Genomic DNA, 19,401 nt, shown 5'->3' with positions numbered 1-19,401 from the left:
ACTGTTTTCACACAAAGGGAGAGTGAAACTTTTATTTGGACCCCTCCTCCTCCTCCTCCTCCTCCTCCTCCTCCTCCTCTCTTGTGTGAGCAGCTTGTATGAAGCTCGTATCTCTTCGTGCCGCTGCTGTCATGACATGAAGACACGTCGCACTGGGATGTGGTTTGTGTTGAAAGAAGAGGCTAACTGGGATTTTTGGTGTGTTTCTCCAGGTTTCTGCTTCCTGTGACACTATCACACCATGCCTGAGGGGTCACGGCGTGGCAGCCAGAGATCGCCCAGTAACACAGGTAAGGCCTATCCAGCTCTGATAAAGCTCCTTTACGATACCTTCAGATGAGCCGGTGAAAAATGTAGAGAGAGGTTCTTCTCCAGGAGCCGGTGGAAACCAAAAACAGAGCTAAAAGAGCGAAAATATTGGACTTTTGGAACTTTTGTCTCCAGACATGTGAAATATCTCATTTTAGGCAGATAGCAGATACTGTTGTGTGATATTTGAGATGCGTCCCAACAGTTGGCAGTTGGCTCGTTTAGATGTGGCTGAGGTGAGTCATCCAAACTGGTGCTGAGGCCAAATATGTCCCAATAACACTCTTTGGCCAAACATTCGGTGCTAACTGGGTCGTACGTGAGGCTGATCCCAGTCTCGACTGAGCCAAACCGAGCAGAAGAAACGAAGAAGATCAGTGTACAGAGAAACCAGCCAACGACAACTGTCTACTGTGTGTAGACAGGATAGGGTTTAACCATGGATTGGTGTTCAGGTGGGACTTTAACCCACAACCTTTGAATGCCTTACACTTGTCTAGAAGTTCAACGCGCTGTCCATTGTGCTGCAGAGCCACGTGCTGTGCAGCTGACGCAGCTGGTAGGACAGCGGAGAGCGGTCCTGGTCTGGAGGTTGTTAGTCGTGTTCTGTCTGAATCTTTAAACAGGAAGCAGTAGTAGTTGAGAGGCTTATTTTGGAGTGTGAATCATGCAAAGCTACTCTAGCAGAGTCCAAGAATAAAAACGTTACGTCGCCTTTTCCCTGTGAAGAGCGTGAGGAACAGCTTCCTGCATGCTCCTCGTGAGCTTCCATTCATTTATTTCATGTGAGTTACCAGATACAGCATCAGGTGTAATTCCAACAATAAAGATGGACTCTGACGGGACTCAAACCCACAAACTTTTGCTTTTTCTTCACGAGAAGTCCAATGCACTGTCCGTTACGCCACAGAGCCTGGAGTGCAGCTGGTACAGTGAGAGTAAGTGAGCATGCTCAGAAAGCCTCAGAGACGCACCATCATAAAGAACAGCTGAGCTGAAAAGTTTGATTTTGGAAACTTTGTGCAGTGATTGTTTGCAGAGTGGGCGTGACGTTCCCCTCGTGAGAGGAGCTCTAGACTGTGGGACAACAGCTGTGTTGGTGCTGTAAAGGCCTTCAGGAGAGTTTCAGTGATTGTTGGTTCAAGTCCTGTCATAGTGTCAATATTTTTGTATATTTGTTTGTAACGCGTGTTCGCCTTGTGACAGACTGGAGACCTGTCCAGGGTGTACCTCGCACGATGATAGCCGGGGTAGCACCCCCACACCTGTGACCCATTGTTTGGGCATGTAGCTTTAGTGGTTTGGCTGGTGCCAGAAGCAGTGGCTAATGCTAGCTAGCTAGCTTGGTTAGCAATCCATAGAGACAGAGACCTGCTAATCAGAGCTCAGTAACATCCAAATAAAACCCTTGAACGTCACTAAAACTGGAGCTCCGCCGTCAGTCAGAGAGGCCACGCCCCTAATAATGCAAACTTAATGCCATAATACAGTTTATTTATTAATTATTTATAAAGAAGAAATTATCCACAGAGAACAAACAGTTTGTGTATCAGGCTGTAAACATGTTAATTTCTGCTGTACAGTGTTAACATTAGAGTTATGGCACTGACCCTCTGCTGCCTCTGCTGGACGTCAGAGGAACTGCAGTTTCTAGGACTTCTATGTTGGCTTCATACTTTTAACCCTGGAGGTTGATGCTTGCTTAATACTAGAAGGTTCTTTTAACCTGACAAACACGACCACAGTCACATTAGACACTCAGTGGGTAACACACTGCCCTTGTGTGGAGTTGATCCTCACCTGAGTCAGCCTTCATCGCTGCTTTTTAAACAGTCTGACTACTGAGCAGATGTGAGTCTGTGTTAAACTAATTTCACATTTTAAATATTCGGTTGTTTGGTGCTGCTGAGCGTCACTTTCACTGTTTGGAGCCTCAGCTCAGATTTCTCCCTCAGCTGTGACTTCCTGTAACCAAACCAGAAAGGCCCAGCAGAACGGACTACACACACACACACACACACACACACACACACACACACACACACACACACACACACACACAGAGTAATGATGTGTAATTACACACAGCCACTATGCTGTTTAGTTGCTCTGCTGGTATATTGGCTTCCATAGTTAGCGCACAAACACACACACAGAAACATACCAGAGCTCATGCTTCACTTAAAAAACACTGCAATTACCAAACACACACACACACACACACACACACACACACACACACACACACACACACACACACACACACACACACACACACACACCAATACACTGTGTGAAGGAAGTTGTATGGTTTGTGGTGATAAACTGTAACTCTGAACAATGTTTCTGCGCTCACACACACACACACACTTCATAAAGGGTCACACAGATCTGTTGATTGTAACCACAGAAAGGCGTGAGGCAGAAAATAGCGAGAACGCCCAAGATAAGGCTGCAGAACAAGGAGCCGGCGAGGAGGAGAAAGGGAGGCGTGCACCAGGAAGGAGGAAAGGAAGAAATGAGGGAGCGAGGGGAGAGAGAGGGGATTCTTTTTTTAAATCTGAAGTTGTGTTCTTGGCTGTGATTGGCTGCTTTTTGAAGCCTCCCTGCTGATAAAAACGTTGTGAAATAAATAAGTAAGAGGGAAGAATCCAGACTGGAAACAAAGGCAGCAGTTAAAGCACAGACATGCAGATGTTAGAGCGCAGACATGCAGATGTTAGAGCGCAGACATGCAGCAGTTAGAGCGCAGACATGCAGATGTTAGAGCGCAGACATGCAGATGTTAGAGCGCAGACATGCAGATGTTAGAGCGCAGACATGCAGATGTTAGAGCGCAGACATGCAGCAGTTAGAGCACAGACATGCAGATGTTAGAGCGCAGACACGCAGATGTTAGAGCGCAGACACGCAGATGTTAGAGCGCAGACATGCAGATGTTAGAGCGCAGACATGCAGATGTTAGAGCGCAGACATGCAGATGTTAGAGCGCAGACATGCAGATGTTAGAGCGCAGACATGCAGCAGTTAGAGCGCAGGCATGCAGCAGTTAGAGCGCAGACATGCAGATGTTAGAGCGCAGACATGCAGCAGTTAGAGCGCAGACATGCAGCAGTTAGAGCGCAGACATGCAGATGTTAGAGCGCAGACATCCAGATGTTAGAACAGAGACATGCAGATGTTAGAGAGCAGACATGCAGATGTTAGAGCGCAGACATGCAGCAGTTAGAGCGCAGACATGCAGATGTTAGAGCGCACACATGCAGCAGTTAGAGCGCAGACATGCAGATGTTAGAGCGCAGACATGCAGCAGTTAGAGCGCACACATGCAGATGTTAGAGCGCACACATGCAGCAGTTAGAGCGCACACATGCAGATGTTAGAGCGCAGACATGCAGATGTTAGAGCGCAGACATGCAGATGTTAGAGAGCAGACATGCAGATGTTAGAGCGCAGACATGCAGCAGTTAGAGCGCAGACATGCAGATGTTAGAGCGCACACATGCAGCAGTTAGAGCGCAGCCATGCAGATGTTAGAGCGCAGACATGCAGATGTTAGAGCACAGACATGCAGATGTTAGAGCGCAGACATGCAGATGTTAGAGCAGAGGCAAACATCTGTCAGTTTCATAAAGCACTGTGTGAAAGCTTCTCTTTAATAAACGATGTTTCGCTGTGGCGTGCTCTGCTTAAAAGTCACTTTCATACCTGAAAACACAAAATGTTTTTCAGCTGAGGGTGAAGCTCCTGAAAAAGGTGGAGCGCCACTCAGAGCAGCACAGACACGGTCTGCGGCGTGCACTCCCACCCTCACCTGTGGGTGGAGCCTGATCGCACACCTGGAACATGAATAAAGCACCTGTAGAAATAACGTGGCGTGGACAGAAAATGCCTTTACTGCACTCCTGCTTCTGTGTGTCACACGCCTGTAACACGCTTCATGATGTCATCCACGTTGGGAAGCTCCAGCCCTCACAGTAACGAGCTCAGGGCGAGTTTTTGTTGCTCATCAGATTTAATCAGAGGAGCAGACGTGAGATGATTTTTAGTCCACGGCGAGTTTAAACCAGCACACAGTTCGAGGGCTGCAGACGTGACGTGTGTGTTTCCAGCATTTGGCTTGGTGCCGTCAGGGGGGTCAAAGGTCATGATCTGAGAAGCCTCACTTCCTGTCTTTGTCTCTGTCAACATGTCTCTTTAGCACTTTCACACGCACAGTTCAGGCTCGTTGTCTCCACTTTCTTGTGTCTTGGGGCGAGACCTTCCTCGGCGACGCTGCTCGATGATGCGTCAGACGTACATGACAAAGAACACGGCGAGTCATAACTCCTCGTCATGCTGCACATATGATTTCACTTCCTTCTCTTGATGCTCCACGTTTTCAGCGTGTCAGGCGAGTGGAGCCGAGCACGGGACCGCCTCAGTCCACCTTAATGAGTCTGGTTCCTCTGGTTGTCTCTGCGTGGTGGACGCCGTGCTTCATGTGTGGCTGCGGCGATGCGTTCAGAGCTCACGGTTTCCAGACGTGCTCCTGAGCACACGCAGAGATCTCAGCACAGGATCGGCTGTTGTTAACGCTGAGCTGCCAGAGCGCCGGGAGAACGCGGCGCGCCGATGTAATGGCCGTACGATTGCACAATAACTGCGCCGAAGCTTTAATCACTTTAAATGCTTCGATTTTTATCGCGGTGGAGTCTGATTGCTCCAAATCGATTCTGTGGCGGCACACTCGGCCCGTTTGCATCCACTGTGTCAAAGCAGGACTTTGTGTTTGTTAAGGCGGCTCTGGATCGTCTTCAACGATCTCAGGCTCTCGTTGGGTTTAGTGTTTCCCCCGCTGAGGGTCCAGCTCCAGTGTTTTCTTTGAGCTCAAAGTTAAATTCCAACTATTCAAACATCTGGCTTTACGTTACATTCCTCGTATTTAACCTTTCAGAGTTTGGTCACAGCCGTCTTCGTGTTTCTTCTTATCCTCAGAGTTAATAGCTGTGGGGGGTTAAATAAGTGGGTGGAGCTGCTCGGAGAAGGCGGGCCCAGCTTTAGTTTCCAACATCATGAGTGACAGTTGTTGAGGACTGACAGGAAGCTGAGCGTGGCCTCTCAGGTCAGACTTCCTGCCAGAAACTTTGCAGATAAAACGTCACGTGAGACGAGGCGACATCGGGGGGTGGGAGGGGTCAAAGAAAGGTTTGATGGACATTTGATGACATCTCAGCGCAGAGCACGTAAAGAGGAAACGAGCGCCTGAGAAGACCACATCGAAAACAGCAGACAGGAAGTTGAGTACTATCATTGTTATTATTATTATTGTCAGTGGGATTATTTGTTTTTGTGTTGGATACAAAAATAAATCAAAATGTTCTTTCAAAATAAATAAATACATTTCAAACCCCCTGAAGGGCACAGAGGAATTCCTCTGTCATAATAATTATATTATATCCTGGAGCGAATCAGTGAATATATTTATTGTTTTACTGTTTCTCAGAAAAAACATCCACAGGAAGTTTGGTTGCCTAGGAAACCGTACAGCCCATCCACATGTCAGTCAGCGGTGTCCTGCATTCTCATTGGTCATTGCTGCAATCACAGGAGTTTTACCGAGGACCCGCCCACCAGAAACACTTCCTGTTCAACATGTGGGCACGGCTGCAGACGCTTCAGCCTGTCGCTGCTCTGTCAGCTGTTCAGGTTTGATTCCAGGACGTGTTCGATCCTCTGACGGTGTAACTCGCTCCGTCACTATTCAAGCTCCGCCCTGTCCGCTGTTTCTCCCTGCTCGAACATTATTGGCTGAAATAAAGCGCCGTGTTCCTCACACAGGCTGTTTGACCTGATATTTGAAGGTGGCTCCACGGTGAGATTCCGACTCCCGCCCACTGGTTGAGGACACCTGGGAGGACGGCTCGGCGGGAACGTTCCCGCCTCCGGCGCCGCCGGCTCCACACGCTGCGGTCGGAGCAGAAACCTGTGGCGTCACAGCCGAACTCCTAATGACAGCGAGGAGCTGCTCTCTTATTACTGTAATCACACGCTGGAATCCACGCCGCCCCACAGATTTACAGCGTGTGTTTAAAGGGAAATTCCACCTTAAAAATGGTGAAACGCTCTCTGCCTTCAGGCTCAGCTGTTTCTGAGTGCAGTGACTGACGCGTCCACGCACTTTGTCTCCTGTAACCAGGTTTCTTTGCCATTTTTCCTGCGTCCACAGTAAAATTCTGAGTTTTGTCTTATTCGCCATGAAGGTTGTTTTTACCGTTTTATGGACCCGTTAGATACAGAATCACTGTCAGCTCAGGAAATGTGGCTGTTTTTAATGCTCATGTCAGTTAGCTTCACAGCACGTCTGAAGAAACGCGACAAGGACCAAAGGAAATTAACAATATGCATTAAATTCAATTTCAATTCAATTACATTCAATGTGGTGTAGCTCCGTAACAGCTAGCTGCACGTGTTCAATGATTGATGCTCTCAAGTCCAGTCAAGTATTTTTTTGTCCAGCAGGGGGCGCCTCTGGTGTTTGCAGTGAGCACATTCCTGAATCCAGCGCTAAGTTTATAAATGCACATTAACTCACGTCCCAGAGGGAGAAAGCAGGACGGTCAGTGACGTCACATCGGCCAACGCCTTCACACCAAATATTTACTAACCCCATGTTTGCCTACTGGTGGTGGTCAGAGGGCCCGGTGGCGCCAGTGTCCGGCAGCCTCGCCTCTGTCAGTGCGCCCCAGGGTGGCTGTGGCTACAATGTAGCTGCCATCACCAGTGTGTGAATGTGTGTGTGAATGTGTGGATGACTGGTTGTGTGAAGCGCTTTGGGGTCCTTAGGGACTAGAAAAGCGCTATACAAATGCAGGCCATTTACCATTTAGTAACCCGAACCCTGACAGTGTATCTTTAAAAAGAAAGCGTGGATGTGGTTTGCTGGTTGGGTGTTTAATATAAGTTAACAGCTAGCTCTGAATGAATGAGCCGACGGGGTTTTACTGTGAGACAGCTCGCGCTTTATTTGTGTTAGCGAGCAAGCTAGCTTTAGGTAACGTTAGCCCGAAGAAAAGCAGCTCCGGGTCGGATCTTTAAACCAAGTAATGTCGACATTTTACTCTGACAGTCAGCTTCCTGTTTGGTCGGATGGGCCTCATTAGACAAAAGTAGGTTTTTGGGTAACGGCAGCTATCCTGCTGAGTTTTAATGAAAATATGTTTCCAGGTCACATGACTCACAGCGCCAGCTGGCTGTGACGACAAACTGACCACGACTACAGACACTTCCTGTGTCAGTTTATAAGGACACAACATTACATCAGGTAGTTACACAGATCTATTTACACTTTTACAGGTATGTGTGTGTGTGTGCGTGCGTGCGTGTGTGTGTGTTTGAGAGTGTGTGTGTGTGTGTTTGTGCGTGCGTGCGTGTGTGTGCACGTGTGTGTGTGTGGGAGTGTGTGTGTATGTTTGAGATAATCTGAAAGCGCTGCACCTGACTTCAAATGCAGGATGTGGTTTGACAAATGCTCGTGTCATTTTCTCTCTCTCTCTTACACACACACACACACACACACACACACACACACACACACACACACACACACAGCCAATAACAGGAAATCAGATGTGTTGAGAAGCAGTTTTGTTCAGTCGGTGTTTAACGGTGAGCTGTGTCATTAAATCAGTGATCTGAACAGAGAAACATGTGGACTGCCTGACGCACACACACAGACACACACTGCAAACTCAAAGTAAGTCGCTCTACGTCTCTGATGGCTTTTGTTCTGCTGTTTGACTGAGCTGTGTGTTTATTTCTCTGATGTTTAATGACATCAGACGGGCTGTGACGAGCAGGCCGAAGATGATCCTGTGCGATGTTCTTCATTGTAGTTTATAGTTTATCATCTATAAATTACAATAGTTTATAGATGATAGTTCTGTAGTTTATCATCTCAGTACTTTTACCTCTAAATACTAAAAGTATTTGAGAATCTGTCCCACACATCAGCATGAAACTGCACGTGCAGCCTCTTCGTGCCTGATCCAGCCACAGGTGTGTGCAGCTGGCCTTTACCTTTACTTGTTCTAAAGAGCTCAGTGAGTTTGGGAGCGGTGCTGTAACAGGATGCTGCGACACTGCGTCCCGCCTCGATGTTCCACCATCGACTCGCAGCGGCGTGTTGCAAAGTGTTCAAAAACCACAGTGAGTCAACCAGACCTTCGACCAGCTTCCATCTGTCATACAGAGCTGCACCTCCTTAAATGCTCGTACCGAGGTTTGGAGGCGTGTCAGTGATGGCAGATAAAAGTCCCATTTTTGAGACCACCAAAGTCCCAGGTAGGAGGATGAAGGTGTGACAGGACAGCAGTCACATGTTGGCGGACACTTGGGCAAACGAGCATTCTCCATCCAGTTGGCGAGAGGTTGCAGAGCGCTGCTATTAGGCCTGTGATTGTTCACTGAACGCTTGTTCAAGCCTTTTCTGCTGCTGCTTGGCGACTCGTTGCTCGTAGTTTGCAGACTAGTCAGCGTCTTCCATGCAAACCATGAGCAACCTGCTAGCAACCGAGGCAATCACGTCAGCGCTGTGCACGACTGTCCTCAGCCTGCTGGCACCCCACCCAGTTTCTGTTGGTGGGACAAAGCTGAGCCTGATGGAGTTTAATGTGAGTCTGACACTCATCCTCTTTGCTTCCTTCCTCATAACAATACGTGAGTGTCATTCATGGAGCATCAGCCACATGCACGTGAGGTTAGCTGCTCACGACGCTGCTGTCAGAGGCGTTCCTGTAAGAACCTGCAGTTACGAAACTCTAATATCAGCTGGAAAGTGGAAAAATGTTGTCATCTAACGGCGCACGGAAAGTCCTCCCGCCGGGACGTCTGGAATTTAAACGCTAATGGACTTTAATTACTTCTCCATCTCAGCGTCTCTCTGCCAGGCTCGGTTCAGGTGTGGTTCAGGTTTGCAGTCTGAAGCGAAGGATCAGCTCGCCGTCGCAGAGATGTTGCCATGTTTGGTGGCATTTCAGAGAAATGCAGAGAAGGAAACAGACTCAGTGATTCCCTCTGAAACCACAAACTGGCGGGGAGCGTTTGCTAAACGTTTCAGGGAAACAAAAGAAATGAAAAACTTTGTGAACTTTTGCAGCACATCGTGTGTTTCTGATGGCTTTTCTCACACTCCACACGTGTGTTTGTGGCACATCTCCTTCGGCGGTTTTGCCTTAAAGTAACATCTTAACTGTCTCTGGTGCTGTTTGATGACCTGAGGGGGGGGGGGCAGCCCCTCGTTAGACCTACTGATGTAGGAGGAGCATCAGGGACGTCCAGCATTGAGCTGGAGAACATACTCAGTCCAGGCCGGGTCTCAGACTCTCTCAGACTCTGTTTGGTCCGACGATGTGACCTTTTACCCCAGAGAACAGTTTGACCCTGAGCCTCCTCTGCGCTGTGCTATCAGCTTATCCACAGCGTGTAGCCAGCCGGCCACCAGCTCGCACATCATTACACGCCAATCAGTCCAGCTTCAGTAAGCCTCCACACATCGCTGCTGTGTAGCTTCATGTCTTTGTTGTGCAGAGGTGACTTTTTTAGAAATCCTTCAGTGAGACGATGCCACGATCATCCTTATCTTATGATGTTATGTCACCTTCGGCGCTCTCAGTGGAGCCTCGGTGTTCGTGTGACTTTAGGAGCTGAGGAGGCTCCAGATGTCTATCAGCAGTCTGGGTTTCGCGCTCTGTGACAGGGCTGATTTTTAACAGGAAATAAAGACGTGCTGCTGATGGAGTCACGGTGAAGATGGCTGCTCCTTTAACACGTGAGAAAGTCTTTCATGAAAAGGAAGAATGTACAAAAAGAGGAAGAGTGTGATGATCCGCTCTGCTGCGCACACACTTCCTGTTTACTCTGAAAGTCACACGGCAGGTTTACAGTGATCAGGAAGTCACCGTGGCAACCGCTGGAAGTGTTTCTGAGGGCTCACCTGTTGGACGGGCAGGTAAGGCGCTGCTTTGGGTTTTGAAGGAGGGAGGAGTTTATGGTGGGCACTGGTGAGGCCGCAGGTGTTGGGACATGGAAGAACCGAGCAGGCGTTCAGATGGTTTTTATCTTCTATCTGTTAGTGTGAAGGCAGCTCATCAGCATCCTTCCTCTAAACCAGAACGAGGAAACGAGCCTCGTGTTCATCGAGGATTCAGCCTGATTGATTTCTGATGATAGATCACTCAACTGTGAACTAGCAGCGGAGACGACTGGATGGCTGTGGCTGAAGCCACGCCCAGCTGTGGCCCAGCTGTGGCCCGGCTGTGGCCCGGCTGTGGCCCGGCTGTGGCCCGGCTGTGGCCCGGCTGTGCAGGGTAAACCACAGGTCCACCTTACATGGGTCAAAGGTCTAGACGCTACATCTTGACACCACCTCATGATTCCTTACCAGCTGACCCACAAAAAACGCAACATAACTGAGGTGTAAAAGTGGGCGTGGCTTAACCATACACTCGCCCAGCTTTGCTGAATCATCCTTTCAGCTGTCAAACGTTGTCACGACCACATACAGCACAGTTTGGTCTTCAGTGGACCATGAAGCTCTCCTTTCTGTCGGTGTAAAGAAGTCAAGTGTACGTTTAATCCCTCAGACGTACTAATATGAGAAGGAGTGAAATTCCAACAGCACGTTTCAGTTTTTCCACATGATAAAGAAACGCCGCTGCGCGACTCTCCGAGCTGAACGAAACAAAAGAAACGTGTAAAATTACAGAAAAGCTTCGTTTTACTGTGGACTCACTGTAAAAAACGGTGTTGTTGTAAACTGTGAAAGAACTTTTCTGTCATTTAACTGTTGATCTATTATTTCATTACTTTGCTTTGTGAATGGGCGGGGCCTATATCAGCTGTCACACAGGCTGTAACCGGCCAGTTCTGGCCCCCAGGCCTTATGTTTGACTTTGGATGTTGTGCGCTCACAGTCAGCTGTTCCAGTGTGTGGTGAGTTCACTGACCCACTTCTGCACAGACAAAGCGTCACTGTCCCGCCTCATCACACACACGAGGAAACGTTCGGTTTCTGTTTGGGTGTTTTAGCTAAAAATACAGTCTGTAAATAAAAGATGTCTCGTTTTATGGCCACAATATCAGGTTTTTGGAGCCAGAAGGGAGAACTGGAGTGTTATCAGCTAAACTTGGTTAGCAGACAGCTAGCAGCTACACCCACCTGTAAGTCAAATAGGCCACGCCCCTAAAAGTGCAAAACTTTAAGCTGTAACTTATAAAAACACTGTGACTGTTGGAGCCTCTGGTGGACGTTAGAGGAACTGCAGCTTGTTAAACTTCCGTGTTGGCTTCTTTTTGTTTAAAACTCGCTCGTGGACTAATTTGTGCATTTTTCTCTCTTCTTTTCTTTCCAGCTGCCAAACGTCCCTCCTCAGTCTCATCTCTGAGTGGGATTGTGGGTAGGATGATGTCATCCGGAGAGCGAGGAGCGTCGTCCTCCTGCACCTCCGTCAACACCGTCTGCTCGGACGGAGAGCGTCCCGCCTCCCTCTCCCTCTCCTCCTCTGCCTCGTCAGTCTCCCTGCAGGACTCCTCCCACTCCTCCTCATCCTCTTCATCCTCCTCACTTCCTTACGGCGCAGTGCCGACGTACAACGCCTCATCGTCGTCCTCCACGCCAAAAAGAAACGGCTCAGACATCAGTCTGGACCTCACTCCCCTCACACCTCATGGAGGCGGAGGAGGAGCATCTGGAGGAGGAGGGGCGTGTGTCGCCAAGGTGACAGGAGGAGGCGGCCACCCCAGTAATGTTGCTAGTCCGGTAGGGGTGGCGGTGGCGGCGGCAGTGGCCACGCCCAGACAGCTTTCACGGCTGGACCGAGTGGTCCTGGAGATCGTGGAGACGGAGCAAGCCTACGTCAGAGATCTGAAGAGCATCGTGGAGGTAAGAGCTTTCAACCATCCAAAGTATTCACGTCACTGCAGCGTTTCCGACCGAGGAGGCAGGACGGCCCAAAATGACTCATGACTTTTAGAAACGATGCGTTTATTTCCTCCAGCTGTTTGCAGCTGCTCGTGTGAGAACATGCAGCCAACAGAATCATGATCAGAGAGGAAGCCACGCTAATGCATGCTAATGCTAATGCATGCTAATGCTAATGCTAATGCATCTGATAGCACAGCTTCTTCTCGAGTGTCTGTCTTAGCATACTGGTGTTACCCTAAGAACAGTTTGTGCATCAGGCTGTGAACATGTTGATTTCTGCTGTAACGTTTTAACGTGGCAGCCTATGGGGACTGACTCGCTGCTGGAGCCCCCGGTGGACGTCAGAGGAACTGCAGCTTTTCTTATCTTTGTCCACACTCAGATTTTGAGGTTCAGTTTCAGTTTGCTCTCTTCCTTCAGTTTATAAAAAAGCACGACACAGTTTGTATGTGTTAAATGGCTTTTTGAAGGCCAACGGATCAGTGCAGAAGGATAAAGTCAGGATAGGAAAGCCGTCTGACCAACAGCACTGTGGTGCCCATGAGCAAGGCACCGGTGCTTGAAGAGAAGATTGAATGTAGCTTCCAAGAACACTTTAAAGTTGGTTATTCTCGTTGGCATCGCTCCCAAACACAAGCGGAGACAACTAAATAAACCCTGTGAGCTCAGATAGACGTCTGCATGTCAGACATACCGGCCTTATTGCTGTTATTCCTGTTGCATTGTGGGAAATCATTCCACATTTCTCCTAAGCGAGGAATGTGTCCCGCTGAGTGAAAAATTAGTTCTTTTCAAAGGAACGTTTGAATAGAAAAACTCGTCCTGACAGAATTTGCTGACTTTGTTTTTGTGTGTGTGTGTGTGTGTGTGTGTGTTTCGTCCATCACTGGCCCAGGTGTGCCACAGCCAGGTGTGTGTGTGGCTGTACGATCGGAGTGTGAAACATCCTTTTGAAGTAAAAGAGAAAATTTACTGCTGCTTTCATCCTCTGCCATCACACACACACACACACACACACACACATAGACGCACACACACACACACACACACACACACACACACACACACACACTCTGTCATCAGGTTTATCAGCTGTCTGTCAGTTTCGTCTCTCTGACCTTCTGCAGAGGACAAACCTGGTTAATCCCTCCTGACTCCTGCTTTCGTCCACACTCACAAGTCACTCTGACAGTCACATGACTCCTCTGGACTGTTATTGGATCATTGTTATCACTGAATTCTTTGGGCTGAAGCTCGCTCACGGTCACGCCGGTTCCTCCACTTTTCCGAGTAAGAATCAGACTGATATCAGGTGATTCCCCACTGGGAGGGACCACCAGGTGATTAAATCTAACGTCCACCCGGAGCGCTCTGTGCAGCACGTCTGCAGCATACCTCACACCTCTGTCCTGTGTGTGTGTCTGTGTGTGTGTGTGTTTGAGAACAATGCAGTGCAGAAACTCTTGGAAAGAGGAAGACTGAGCGTCTGAGAGCAGCTCGTCTCCGTCGTTCCTTCTTTGTCTCGTCAGCTGTCAGACTGACGTCGCTCCTCCTGCTTCGACTCTTTTACTCATTAACGCTTCTTCCCCTCTGATGCCTGAAGTCCAGAGATTTGTCAAAAAACTGCTGAAACAAGCGTCATTGGGGTGGACGGAGAAAACGAAGCGAACAAGAGGGGATGGAGCTGTTGGCCTGCAGCCAAGGGGGACAGGAAGCTGAGGAGGAGGAGGGGAGATAGATGAAGAGGGGGTTAAGAGAAGAAGACAGAGATGGAGGAGGTGACGGAGAAGGGAAAGGTTTAGGAGTAACAGCAAGAGGATAAGGATACAAAGAATTTGGACTTGACATGAAGGGAAAGACAAAAAGACGAACGCAGGAGCGAAGAGAGCGAATCAGAGCAGAGGCAGCGTTTACATTCAGCCCACCAACCACATCAGAGCTCGCCATCGCTCGTGTAAACTGTTATGAGGTCAATGGGTTGATGGAGCAGGCGGAGGATGATGGCAGGAAGAGGCGCAGACTCTGTGAGGAGAAACAAAACGCAATCCGTGCAAAAGACAAAGGTTACAGCGCCGCCATCCTGAGCCGCTCAGCGCTGCGCGTGAGGAAGACACGTGCAGCTTCGTCACCTCTCAGGATGCAGCAGGTCACCGAGCTTTAGCCACAAACTGAACTAGAAGATGTTCCAGAGTTCTTCTTTCTCTGCCTCAGAGATCAAAAATCCAACATTTGAGACTCAAAGTTCAAAGTTCAAATCCATTTATTTACACACAACAATCAAATCACAACAGCAGCGCCGCAGAGTGACCTCCGTCCACATGATTTACTAATTATTCTCAAATGCACGGCTAACCTGACTGAACCCAAACCGTGGGGCTAACAGCGACTCTCCGTCTCCCGGGGCAACGTCCCATTTCTAAGCGGCTTCCTCCCAGCACGGCCGTTTGGCCGGCAGCTATCATCTGTTGACCCGAACGTGGGATCAGGAGCGTCGGCGCCTGTAAACACCGGAGCGTATCGAGTCACGCGGCGTGTAAACAGCTGAGTGGAAAGAATGGTCGAGGCGGCGACCGCATCGTGGACGGCGTCCTGCAGACAAACATTCTGTGGTTTCTGCATCCGAGTTCAAACCACCGTCACGTTTTCTCATCTCTCACGCTTCCCACGCTCCGTCCTCACGAACGCGCTCCTCTCCTCGCTCTTCCTCTCCCTGCCATTGCTCTCTGATTGTTTTAAGAAACGTTTCCCTCGCGGCTCTTCCTCATTCCTCTCGTCTTCCTCTCTTCATCTTCCCATTGAGCTCTGTCATTTTTCACTCGTCTCGGCCTTCCAGCGTGTCTGGGTTTTTCCTCTTGCCTTTAAAAGGTGCTGAATGTGGCCGAGGCCTCTCATTACAGCCTCATTATGCTCACACAGGGGAGCTGAGTGAGAGAGCGCTTGTTTTGGACATGATTGAGGAAAAAACAGAAAGCGAGCGATGATTTATGTTTGCAGCCGTCTCCTAGAAATACGAGTTTCCCTGAGAGTCCCAACGAGAGGCCGACATGTCGAGTTCGCTGCAGCGAGCGTTGGAAACGCACGCCGCAGCGTATCACGGATAATTTGGTTCACATAAAACCTCCAAGCAGCGCAACACAACGGCCTCGTTCATACATATGAGCTGTTACATAAAACTCAAAGTGCATCCTGATGTGGGACCAGAAAAAACGTGTAATTTGATCTCCTTTCTGAGGTGTTTTTAGGAGGCTCGTGTTGCCTGTTTACGGCTCGATGGCTGTGTGGGAAATCTCACACAAATATGACGTGAAATTTGATGAAAAACTGACGCCGTTCACCTCCAATGAGCCGAGCTGGAGCTCATCCTCTGACGGGGTCGTGCAGGACAGCGTCCAGCTTTGTGTGAGTCACCTGAACGTCACACAGACAGACGGCCCTCAGAAGGACCCGAGACGTGATCTTTAAAACCCTTCTGTTAAATCTGACGGCGAATGATGAGCACGGTTCTTTCCGGAAACACCTCGGGGCATGTGTGATGACAGCTGCAGCGGTTTAATCTCTGTTGTGGATTCAGGCAGCAGACCGAGGAAGAGGAGCACTGATTCGATTGTTTAAGTGTTGACCTGGCGAGCAGACCTCTGCCTCGTGCTTCTCACGCTGTTTCTGTCTGATCGTCTCCTCTCGAGTCGAGTGCAGCCGGTCGGCTTTGTTTACCTGCAAGACGTTTGGGTAACGTTGCAGCACGTCACACGTGTCCGTATATAAACTTACTGAGTGCAGACTGATGAAGGCAGATGTATCAGCTGCTTTCACTCAATCGTCCGACCACTCCTGAGTCTGAATGATCGGTAAACGAGGTGAAGCTGACAAACTGCATGCAGCCGTAGTGACGAGCAGCAGACTGATGCTCCTCAGCAGTGGAGGAGCATCAGTCGGGCTCTTACATCAGCTGATTCCCTCCTACGTGACAGCGTTTAAGGTCATTATGAGGAAATTACATTTGCTGCTGTAAATAAACGAACACGATGAATCTGCAGTTTGTGTCGCAGCATCGTGACCGACTGTCCTCAGAGTCTGATAACCAGCTTCTGTTCCTCCTTTACTTCCTGCTTTTTCAAGAGTTGGTTGCTTCCTGTTTACCCTCCTGCCTGTGGGCACCCTGAGCTCGGCGTCTCTGACGGCGAGGTGGTTTCCTGCTCACGCAGGAAGTGTCGATGTGCGCAGGTTTGCTTCGGCACCTCTGCTCGGGTGTTGCACTCGAGAAGCCGTCGCCTCCTGTTCAATGTGAAACCGCCTGCTGAGGAGCGCGGGCAGTTTCCACGTCACATGATTTTGTTCCTGTAAACGTTGGCGTTGCACGGCTGATATCACCACGCGTGCTTTATGAGAGCCGGTGCTTTGCAGCGTGCACAGAAGCTGATTGGTTCCTGGTTTGCATGCTGAGCTGTTTGTCCTGTCCAGCACATCACACCTTTTATTTATTACTCTGCACTCGAACACTCGCGGGAAATGTTTCATTGGGTGTTGCTGTGATAAGAAATGCTTGAACTTGAATTAAAGTTGAAGGTAAACTGACCTGAGGTCATGTGATTTACCCTGTGAAGTTATTTAAAACCTTTAAGGGGCATTAAATAAAATAATTAATAATATTGTATTGCTCGATAGCGAGCCGGGGGCTTCAATGGTCACTCGAGCCGGCGAGAGCAGTGGACTCCCGGCTTCATTGTTTTCAGACGCCTGCTGTCTTTCGCTGCTCAGGTTAAACGTGATATATAAGTCACTCAGATAACTAAAATGTAATTGTTTGTTTTATTTGTTCCGGAGTAAATCGGTTTAGATCAAAGTTATTAGATTAGATTAAATAAAACTTTATTAATCCATTGGGAAAATACGAAGCCCCGCAGGGGACATGGGAGAAAAAAAACATTAAGACGGACTTTTGCGAGATCTCGCAAAAGTTGAATTCCAACAATGGCGGCAGCTACTTAGTGGTAATATTACTGTTTCTGGGTCACAAAATACACTTTTAAGATATTTTGAGGCGTGAATGTAGTTGTGTAAACGTCAGATACCTGCTCGGTTTACAAGACATTAATCCAATCCAATTTTATTTATAAAGCACTTTAAAATACCCAGCACAGGAACAAAGTGCTGTACAGAAAATAAGTTAAAACAATAGAATAACAGAAAACAGCAAAATAAATAAATAAAACACATAAAACATAAAATTAAAACAGCCCTATATTAAAACAAAAACAAGATAAAACAGCATCGAATCACCTAAAAACAACTAAAATAAAAAATAAAAAAACAACATCTCACGTGGTGTCAAAGGTCAGGGTAAAGAGGTGGGTTTTCAAGAGTGACTTAAAAACAGATAAAGAACTGGCCTGTCTAATCTCTAAAGGAAGCTCGTTCCACATATTTGCAAAAGTGCTCCGACGTTTTCGGAGCTCTGACACCCACTAGCTCGAAAACGTCGGGAGGTCGAGATCTACTACAGCCGGGAGGAACACCGCTTTCCCGGCACATCGTGCCTCGACCTCCTGGTCGGCTTCGAGCTGGCGGCCTCCGAAGAATGTGGCTAAAAAGTCCGTCTTAATTTTTTTTTTCTCCCATGTCCCCTGCGGGGCTCCGTAGGAAAAAACTGAATACTAAGAACACCAACATTGAAACCAAAAGACTAGAAATGATGAAAACTGACGAAAACAAAGTTCAATAAGAATTAAAAACTCAAAACAGTGGGTCATGAGCCAGGACCGTAACAAAGGTACATAAAGGTCAGCAGAGGACGATTCGTACACCGAGGACTAGAAACAAGACTCAGGTGAAAACGATCAAGACAATCAGACAGCGAATAAAACCTGAAACAGAATCTAAACAACATAAAAGTAAAACCCAAGAGACTCAATATTAAAGAGAGATGTAACCCAGAGCGTTCTCATCCCGACGCGTAACACGCCGACGGTTTGTCACGTGTGTCGTGTGTTACATGTTGGGATGAGAACGTGTTGTATAAGCAGACACACACAGGACAGTAAAGCCAACATTAAACATGAATCCAGATGTGCTCAAACATCAGACCAGAGCCAAACACAAACTGGGACAAACGTGTGTCAGCTGATCTTCAGACTTCCACGCCGCCGTGTTTTCACAGATTACATGAATTATGAAGCCTGTCTGTGACGTTTGACAGGAAACTGCTGCAGCTCGTTTGTGCGCTTCATGTGCTCGGACTCCAGCACCGTGAATATTCCCGAGCTGGAACGTGTTTTTCCGACTTTTGCCCGCTCTGCTGACATTCCTAATTAGTCAGACATCAAACACCTGCTGGAGGCTCGCGCCACAGCTGAAAGCTGCTTTAATGTTCACGACAGCGTCGGGGTAAAGAGTGCTGCCAAACTAAATAAACCACCAACGAAGAAGTGAATCAGAGCGTGTGCAGAGCAGGAAACGCTGACTCTAACCCTCTGTGTGTGTCTGCAGGACTACCTGGGCTGCATCATCGACTGCGGCGCCCTGCCGCTGAGACCCGAGCAGGTCAGCACGCTGTTCTGCAACATCGAGGACATCTACGAGTTCAACAGGTAACTGCTCCTCTGTGCTGCTGTTACACGTTAGTGAGACTGTGACAGCAGATCGAATCAACAGTCTGTTTGTGCGTTTTGTTGTCTCTGGTTAACTGTCGGTGCTGTCGGCCGAGTACGAGTCGAAGAGTTTGGTCATTTTGCTGATTTTTTTCTGCTGTTTCTGACAAAAAGTTTCTAAATTTCCTGGAAAGAAGTTCCAAATGTAGCACCAAATCACAACACTTTAAATTGTGAAGTAAAGACCGCACAATAGTACAACCGCCTATGAGCGAGCGCGGTGACAGCAGAGAGCGAGAACTTCCTTTAACCGGAAGAAACCTCCGGCAGATCCCGGCTGACTGTGAGCGGCTGGGGTGATTTTGACTGTGGTCCCCGAGATATAGACATATTTGCCTTAAATCTGCATCCTTTCATATACAGTTAACCCTGTGAGGCCACAGCCTGTAAACTCCTGTCATGACTGTGTGTTGGAGGGAAATGAAAAATAATTAAAAGTGGACACGAGGCTGTTTGTTTATTTTTTATTTGAAAAATCTGCTCCAC

At 48.4% G+C, this 19,401-nt stretch overlaps 1 protein-coding gene across 1 annotated transcript in view; it reads left to right on the top strand.

Moving 5' to 3' along the window:
* plekhg2 (pleckstrin homology domain containing, family G (with RhoGef domain) member 2) overlaps positions 1-19,401 on the top strand; it is a 63,047-nt gene that overhangs the window by 13,845 nt on the left and 29,801 nt on the right. The window contains exons 2-4 of the mRNA XM_087851690.1: positions 213-290; positions 11,700-12,229; positions 18,755-18,855. Of these exons, the coding sequence (XP_087707816.1) occupies positions 242-290; positions 11,700-12,229; positions 18,755-18,855 (680 nt within the window). The 5' untranslated portion in view covers positions 213-241. The remainder of the gene's footprint in view (positions 1-212; positions 291-11,699; positions 12,230-18,754; positions 18,856-19,401) is intronic.

Source organism: Neolamprologus brichardi, chromosome 14 (assembly GCF_056152115.1).
Source record: "Neolamprologus brichardi isolate AB-2024 chromosome 14, ASM5615211v1, whole genome shotgun sequence".
NCBI classification, from domain to species: Eukaryota; Metazoa; Chordata; class Actinopteri; order Cichliformes; family Cichlidae; genus Neolamprologus; species Neolamprologus brichardi.
Note: the sequence above shows the minus strand (reverse complement) of the source record. Positions and strands in the feature narration are given on the sequence as shown.